This window comes from Helobdella robusta, assembly GCF_000326865.2.
Source record: "Helobdella robusta unplaced genomic scaffold HELROscaffold_43, whole genome shotgun sequence".
Classification (NCBI taxonomy): Eukaryota; Metazoa; Annelida; class Clitellata; order Rhynchobdellida; family Glossiphoniidae; genus Helobdella; species Helobdella robusta.
This window is the reverse complement of record NW_008705028.1, coordinates 377,152-385,945: the sequence shown is the minus strand read 5'-3', so window position 1 is coordinate 385,945 and position 8,794 is coordinate 377,152. Positions and strand designations below refer to the sequence as shown.

General features: G+C 31.1%; 1 protein-coding gene across 1 annotated transcript; it reads left to right on the top strand.

The window, feature by feature from the left end:
• Positions 1-2,375: 2,375 nt before the first annotated feature.
• Positions 2,376-8,528, top strand: HELRODRAFT_177504 (hypothetical protein; the record flags this gene model as incomplete). Its single annotated transcript, XM_009025698.1, has 6 exons — positions 2,376-2,418; positions 3,720-3,897; positions 4,044-4,239; positions 7,691-7,784; positions 7,906-7,985; positions 8,376-8,528. The coding sequence occupies 6 exons, from the start codon at positions 2,376-2,378 to the stop codon at positions 8,526-8,528; spliced, it is 744 nt and encodes a 247-aa protein (XP_009023946.1).
• Positions 8,529-8,794: the final 266 nt, after the last annotated feature.

Sequence of the window (8,794 nt, the reverse complement as noted above, 5' to 3'; positions counted from 1 at the left end):
ATATATATATATATATATATATATATATATATATATATATATATATATATATATATATATATATATATATATTTTGGTAACAGACTATTGTTAACGCAACATTTCAAAAATTCAACACTACTTTCAACATTGTTCAACTTTTTTATATTTCTTTTCAATTTATTAATATTTATTGTTCAACTTTTTCATATTTTTTTTTAATTTATTAATAAATATTAATAAATTAAAAAGAAATATGAAAAAGTTGAACAATGTTGAAAGTAGTGTTGAATTTTTGAAATATATATATATTGATACATTCAAATACATTCAATTATTGATGAAAATAATTGTATACATATAATACAAATACATTCAATTATTGATGAAAATCACGGCATGTTCCGCGTTAGTTAGCTTCCTGTTTAATTATTTAATTTTTCCTTTTTTTATAACAATAGATCGTAAATCACTGTCAAGTTTCTTGAGTTCAAAATCAAAATTTTTATAAACTTTTATTTATTTTAAGCATGATAAAACAGCACAGCTTTTTCGGTATTCCTATACCTTTTTCGGTGTTTAAATTGATACGTAATTATATGTGTGGCCAAATGCTTAAGTATATATATATATATATATATATATATACATATATAAATTTTTATTAATATATATTTAATTATTTAATTAAAACTACTTTCAACATTGTTCAACTTTTTCATATTTCTTTTTGATTTATTAATTTCCGAGAAATTAGACATTTTATTGTTTTTTTTTTAAATTTTTATTAAATAAATTGCAAATAGCTATTTCGAGTTATAAATAACTCATCTTCAGTGCATTATATATAAGGTATGTAAGATATTTGATATAAAGGAACAAGTAATTATTAATTTATATAAATTATTTAATTAAAACAGAAAACCAATAAAGTAAATTTAATAACTATAAACAATATAAAACGCGATTTTTAAAATTTTTAAAAATTTTTTTTAACGGCAAGATTGTTTATATTATGGTTGTTAAGGTAAATATCAACGCTCAGCCGAAAAGCGCGAATTAATTTATTTAATTAACTACATATTATTAATATTATTTTGACAATATTTAAAAACATTATTATTATTGTTAACGTTATTATTATTATCATCGCTGTGGTTCTTCTTGCTTCTTGTGATGATGTTCCATTTGCAAGTGATATTTGCGCTGTGGGTTGTGGCGTTGGTATCTACATTGTTGGCACTGTTGTTGTTGTTATTGTTCATGCTGTTGTTGTTGTTGTTGATGTTGTTGGTGTTGTTGATGTTGTTGTTAGGGTTGTCACTATTGATGATGTTCCAATTGCAACTGATATTTGCGCTGTGGGTTGTAGCATTGGTGTCTACAGTGTTGGCACTATTGTTGTTGTTGTTATTGTTGATGTTGTTACTATTGGTATGATTGTTGTTTACATCATCAATATTGTTGGAGATAAAATTATCTTACATACCTTATATATAATGCACTGAAGATGAGTTATTTATAACTCGAAATAGCTATTTGCAAATTTATTTAATAAAAATTTAAAAAAAAACAATAAAATGTCTAATTTCTCGAAATTAATAAATTAAAAAGAAATATGAAAAAGTTGAACAATGTTGAAAGTAGTGTTGAATTTTTGAAATGTTGCGTTAAAAAAAATATATATATACTGTGTCTCTACGGTGTTAATTTTTTTATAGAATTTTTGTTTATTTCATATTTTATTTTATTTCATAATTGATATTTTTGTGAAAATATGAATAAAAAGATTTTGCATTTCTAGGTAAAAGATGGTGTGTTCACCCTTATGCTGCTGAAGAGCTCGATCACCACGCTAACAACGGTTACCAGAATAAAAGAAAAGAAATATCCAAGTTTCATACCTGGTCCTCAGCTTTTTCCCGTGCCTTATTTAGAAGATTTTGAAGGTTGTGACTCATTTGCTATTACGCAACTATTTGTTGCATAGTGTAAAACATATAACTATAATAACTCTTAACAATAATTACTACAGCTCTTTGTAGAGCCAATTTTTCTTTTTTCGTCAATTATTCTCTTATATGGGAGAGAAAACAATCTGGAATGAAAGAAGGGCTATACAAATTGTTGGGAATCATTTGAAGTCGGAAATAAGAAACGAGGATGATGCAGAATGACGAAGACATACAAGCATATGTCAAGGTGAGAGCAAAGAAAATTGAGACTGGTTAAATACATTTCCAGAATGCCAAATGACGGATATTTTGTTTAAAAAATCCTATAAAGCAAAAAATTGGAAAATCCGTTAAGTAAAGATGAGTGGCATTGCAGTATATTAAAGGGAGTGAGTGTTGAAATTAAAAAAATAGTCAAAGAAAAAAATTTAAATAGAAAAAATGACCTCATGGGCTTTAACGGTCTTTTATAGGGTTAAAAAAGGTAATCATTTATGGAGTTAAAGAAGATCTTTGATTATTTGTTTGATTGATTGATTGATTGAATAACTCACCGACCGACATGACTGACTGTCTGACTGGCTGGTTGGTTGGCTAGTTGGTCGGTTGGTTATCTGGTTGGTTAATTTATTGAAATATAATTGGCATGTGTAAAAGTATCGCTTAATTATTTCCAATTATATTTATTGAAAATAAATATTTATAACTTAAAGCCTGGTACACGCTAGCGGACATATTGCGCAATTTGAATTTTAAAGCCTCATGCTCACGTACTTAGGAAACATAGGTGTCATTCTTTGATTTCTATCAACTTTTACATTTTTTAAAATTTAACAGTTGTTATTAATTTCCATTCGTTTTTTAAAGAATTTATTTATTTTGATTATATTTTAATTTTTTTATTTAATTTATTTGCATAATATTTCAGCACATAGGTTTTTTTATTTGGTGTCATCTGAAAAGTAACGATAAGAAACAATTATCGCTGACGAACCTCTCCCTAGTTACGCTACGGCCTATTTATAATGTGAATTTTTTATCGTCGTTTTGTACTTCACCATAAAAAAATGTAATAAAATTTCTAAAAACTGTTACAAAATGTAATCTTTTCCTTAAATAATAAATTTTAATTCTTCTTTACTTTTTAAAATATGTTCCTCGCGAAAAATATTAGCAAATTAAAATTTCAAGACAATTTTTAAAATATTAAACAACTATTTGTTAAACTTGGAAAAAATTAAACTAAATTTTGACCTGAAAACTGAAAAATGAAATGGAATAAAATTACAAAAACCGGTTTTAAAATTTTTTTTTGTTTTAAATAAAATATAATGAATTAGTGAAAAAATTTAAAAAGCTAAAAGTTTTCATAAAATTTTTTAAAAATATTAATGCATTAAATAAAATTTTAAAATAATAGAAATCTGCTTTTTAATGTCTACTTGACGTAAGTATCGATTAATCAAAAGATGTTGATAGATTTTAAGTTATTGCTTGTAAAGGTGCATTTATAATGAAGTTTTTTAGATAAAAATATATTGGTGTTGTGAATGATAATATTTTTTAACTAGAATATTAAGTTATCATTTTTTTTAAATGTATTTAAAAGTATAAAATATGGTTATAATTGATTCACACTAAAATATACTTAGTCAATGTAAAATTCAGAAGAAATGAAGCTTATCCAGATTTATATTAGAAGGAATGAAAAGACGTTAAACAAAATGTACTTTACCTAATAAAGAATTATGGGGTTGTCATTGTTTATATTTAAACGATCACCAGGATACGAACCTGGAGCAGAGCCATTCAACTTGGCCCAACAGTCTGGTTCCTTCGAAGTAACTCGCTCATCTGATCACAGTCGTAACTTGGTCCTTACTCAGATGGTCACTTCATCTCCCGTCGATACGTGTTTCTACAAATTCACAAGACCTCTTCTTCTTATTGGGGATGTAGAATGGTTAGTGTTGTTTTAGAACATTACTTAAGTTTTTCGAAAGAGGGGACCAAACGTGACGCGGCTTCTGTCGCGATTAAATATGGACCATTCTTCAATTTTCTTTTTTACACATATTATTAAAATAAACATTATTCATCATCAATTAGGAGAAATGTTCGAACAAAGGTGAGCGTGTACATTAAAAAAGATGATAAATTAATGGCCAGCAAGAAAACGGATTGGAAAACATTTTCTGACGACAAATCACATGTGCTTAGATTTGGACAAAACAACGCAAGAAAAGATGCGGAAAAAAGGAAACAACCACAAACACATTCTCATGGTGTCTTCATAGCTTCTCAGGTTTATCAAATTATCATAAAAACGACTTTTTTTACCATTAAAAGTCTCATTATTTTTATCCAAACAATATTTCAATTTTAATTTTTTGGTAGATCAGACACAAGTCAATCAATCAATCTTTGTATAGCGTCTAGAGACCCAGTTTCCCGAGGTAGAACGTTGTTTTTTTTTGCCATCAACTTTTTGCGCCAAATTAGACGATCAGTTGTATCCATTTCATTAAAATTTAGAGTTTTCATGTCTTGCTCGATTGTTTGCGACCAGGACTTCTTTGGACGGCCTTTAGGACGTGTACCAGGTACTTCAACATCTGCAAGAGAAGTTATGGCACTGTTTCCACTTCGTTTGACATGACCAAACTACCGCAGACGGTGTTACCGGCATTCGTCATTTATATCATCTAAACCAGCACGACGCAGGATTTCGGTATATTTGATGTGGTCCTTCAGACTAATTTGTTGTATCCATCGGAGCATTTTCATGTTGGTTCGGTGAAGTTGTTGTTCCAGTTTGGTTGTCATTGGTCATGTTTCTGCACCATATAACAACACCGGACGTTTAACAGATTTATAAAGTCTTGATCGTAGTGGTAGTGGGAACTCACGCCGCATCAATATAGAGGCAAGGAGATGCCATTTATTCCAGGCTGCACGTATGCGTGCTCGAACGGCAGCTTCCAGGACAATCTAGAAGATCCCATAGATATTGAAACGATGTGACTTTCTCTACCTTAATGGCTTCAAAAACATTGCTATTTCGTATTTGTTGTTGTGGATTGATGCAAGCAAAACAAACAAAATTGGACACTTTATATAAAGTACCAATTATTTTTGAACAACGTTTGTGACACCACTGGTTACACTGCTGACACTTGATTGAATTGTTACCTACACCAGCTTTACAAACTGAACAGAGTTCTCGTCTAGTAGTTGTGGATTGGATGGGTTCACCAGTGCTCATTGCTTTGGTTTTGCTGATGTTGACTTTGAATCCATGATCGGCGAGTCTGGTGTTCCAATCTTTAAACATCTGTGCTTTATCCTGCTCAGACGTGACTGTTAAAACTATATCAACAGCATATATTAGATTCGAAATGTCACCAGTGCGTAACGGTTTTGTGATTTCTTCCATCACAGTTATAAATAACAGTGGACTGAGAATCGAGCCTTGGTGAACTCCAACGCCGATGTTAAATGTATCTGTGTTTCCAACCATTGTGCTGACGAGAGTCTTAGTATTCGTATACATTTCCATCACAAGTCGAACAAGATATTCTGGAATGAGTTGTCGACGTAGACTCCACCTGATTGCTTCACGGGGAACTCGATCAAATGCTTCTTCAAGGTCTACAAAAATGTGTGATAGTTGTTGATGCTTTGCGAGGTACTTCTCTTGCAGTTGCCGAAGGATGTGAATTGCAATTCCCCAACAATTGTTGATTTCCCCGCTAGGAAACCAAATTGATAATTTACGATTGTGATGCATGACGTTAATCTTCTCTCAATGATTTTCTCAACAATTTTCAGGGAGTGTTCTAACAGACGTATACCCCGATATGATGAACAGTTCAATGGATCACCTTTACCTTTGTATAGCAGAACTACCATGCTATAGTTCCGTTCAGTCGGCATTGAGCAATTTCTCCACACTTCACGGCAAAGTTGTAGTAACGTTTGGATACTCGCAGTACTAGATGTTTTGATAATGTCATTTGTGAGTCCAAAGGGCCCTGCTGCCTTTCCATCTTTTATAGCTTTCAGAGCTTCTGTAAGCTCCTCTACAGTGATATCTGGAATCAGACCTTCGATGGGAGGAGCGTCAAAGTTGACATTGATGGGATTTGTTTTATTTAACAGACGGTTGAAGTATTCTCTCCACTGTAGCTTGATCTCATCTTGTTCAAGAACCATCTCATTTTTGTCGTTTTTGATACATGAGGCACCAACTATGTCTTTTTTCGTACGCTTTGCTTGTTTTGCTATAAGATACAGATATTTCATTTGTTCACCTTTGCTTTTAGTTAGCCACTCTCTGCACTGATCTGTCCAAGCCAGTGCGACTTGACGTCTTGCATAGTTGTTCTTCTCACGGAAAATTTTGTGGTCGTCAACAGACTTTGATTTTTGGCCATTGCTTGTATGCAGCTTTCTTTTCAGTTATTGCATTTTGTACACTGTCATTCCACCACCAAGTGTCCCGTTCATGCTGACGTTTTGTACCAGTTTTCCCACAAACTGTAGTCGCAGCATTTATGAAAACGGTTTTGTATGTACTCCAATATGTACTGGCTTGCGATTGGTGGTCTAACTGTGTGGCGACAATCTGTTGAAATTTTTCTCGAGGAATTGCTTTTCAGCTTTCACGTTTTGATTCTCCGAGGCATTTTTTTACTTATGTTTTGACAGTTCGACAACCAGGTCTGCCACAAGGAGTCAATTTTTGGCGACATATGATTCGCCATGTATGATCAGACACAAGTATTTTATATATATATATATATATATATATATATATATATATATATATATATATATATATATGAATGCTGCTAAAAGACCGTAATTTTTGAAATCTACCAAATTTCTAGCTTTGGATAATTTTTTATTACATTTTTCAATGTTTCTAACCAAATTCTTGTCGTCATTATTTATTTTATTAAAATTAGAATAATATACAGTTTTCCAATTTATTTTTGAGTGTATAGGACCTTTTTCGATTTTGCAATCATTTTCAGTACTTGTTGCGGTTTACATGGAGAATTCGTATAACCCAGGCCTTTGTTCTTGTCTTTTGAAGCCATTAACGAAGGAGCGCATCTGTGTACTTTATACTATAAGTATGTATAAGATACAACCAATAGCTGATAACACACTACATTGAAAATGGTTAAGGATAACCGAAAAAAAGCATTTTATTAACATTGTTAGAATTTATTTTCAGTATTAAAGATGATTGCATATGGCTACACATATTTATTCTTTAAAAAACACGATTTTGAAAATAGTTTCAGAATAAAAAATAAAAAGGTTTTAAACTCATAACATTTTCCGGAGTCGAGTGACAATTATTCGACTCTTACTCTGGCCGCTCAAAAAACTCAAAAAATTCCGACTCCAGTCCCTTAAAAAGTACTGACTCCGTCAAAAATCTCCGACACTCTCAGCAGAACGCATATGCAGTTCTAATCGTGCAACACAGCAGCCGTAACGCAGTAGCAATTTTTCATCCTAATTCGATGGCTTACAAATCGAAAAAATTATTTGTTGACGGCAGCTATCAGTGTCATAATGAAAATAAAATATTACGATAATTTTGAAACAAAAATACAAAAACAACATACATTATCCACAAAAATACAATAACGCCGCAACAAAACCAAAAAACAGCAATAAACCAACAGCAAAAGTACATCAAAAATATAATAATGGCCATGCAACATTGATGACATCAGGTTGAAAGTGGCGGTTGTGACGTTGTTTTGTCTGATGGCATCCACTTTTATGTAGACCTCCTGAACAAGCAAGCCATCCTTTCAATGAATCATAGTCGGTTTGAATGTTTTCATTTAAATTGTTTTTTGGTACTGATTAAAAACATGTTGCCGTGCGTATTGTTTGTCAATGCATCTCTTTGTGAATGATTGGTCTGAACACTTTGTTCGACCAGACATGACGAAACAGCTGAACAGTACCTCTCTTCCACAGGACCTCTACAACAAATGGTTCACCATTTTACTTGATGTCATGGTTAGACTTCATCTTTTTCTGATCATTTAATTTAATTAATTTAGTTCTTATTGATGAAACTACAAGGGAAATACTGTTCGACTTTTTTGATTGAATTGATGCTTTAAAAATGCAGGGCAGTGCATTTTTGTGATTGGTTTTTATGCTACATTTGATGCTACATTTGTTTAATACTTGTACCTTGTTTTTATTTATAATTAGCCTCAAATAGGTTTCAATATTTGTAAACCTGAACTTATTCGCATGCAACCATTGCTTTATTGTTGCAAAGTTTACATTACGTAAACATTTGTGTTGCCATAAACCACCTATTTGTTTTGTTTATTTTTAAATCGAACGTTGTGTTGAATAATTCATTAGGCGAATGATGATCAATTAAAAAAAATTCAGAACGAGACGGTAGTTGCCATGATAGATAACGACGTAATCTTCCACCATCACCTACCTCACTGCCCGTCGGCAACGGGATTCGTCACCTTTGGTCCAATTAATTTTGGACTCATTAGTTTCGATGATTTTGTCATCAGCAGAGTTCAATATTAAATAAGCAGGCACTGCTAAGTTGTCAAAATCGGATTGAATATTCGATATTATACGTTTTAAATTTAACATTATAACATGATTTATTTTATAATATATTTGTTTATGTTTACAACGTTTACAACAATTTTTTGTTTTTTGATAAAAAAACATTCACTTTTAATTTTATTGTTTTAATTTTATTTTTATTTGAATTTTTACAAAAAATCTTATTGAAACTATATCAAATGTTACAATGTGTTGCAATTTATATATTACATTGCTGAAAG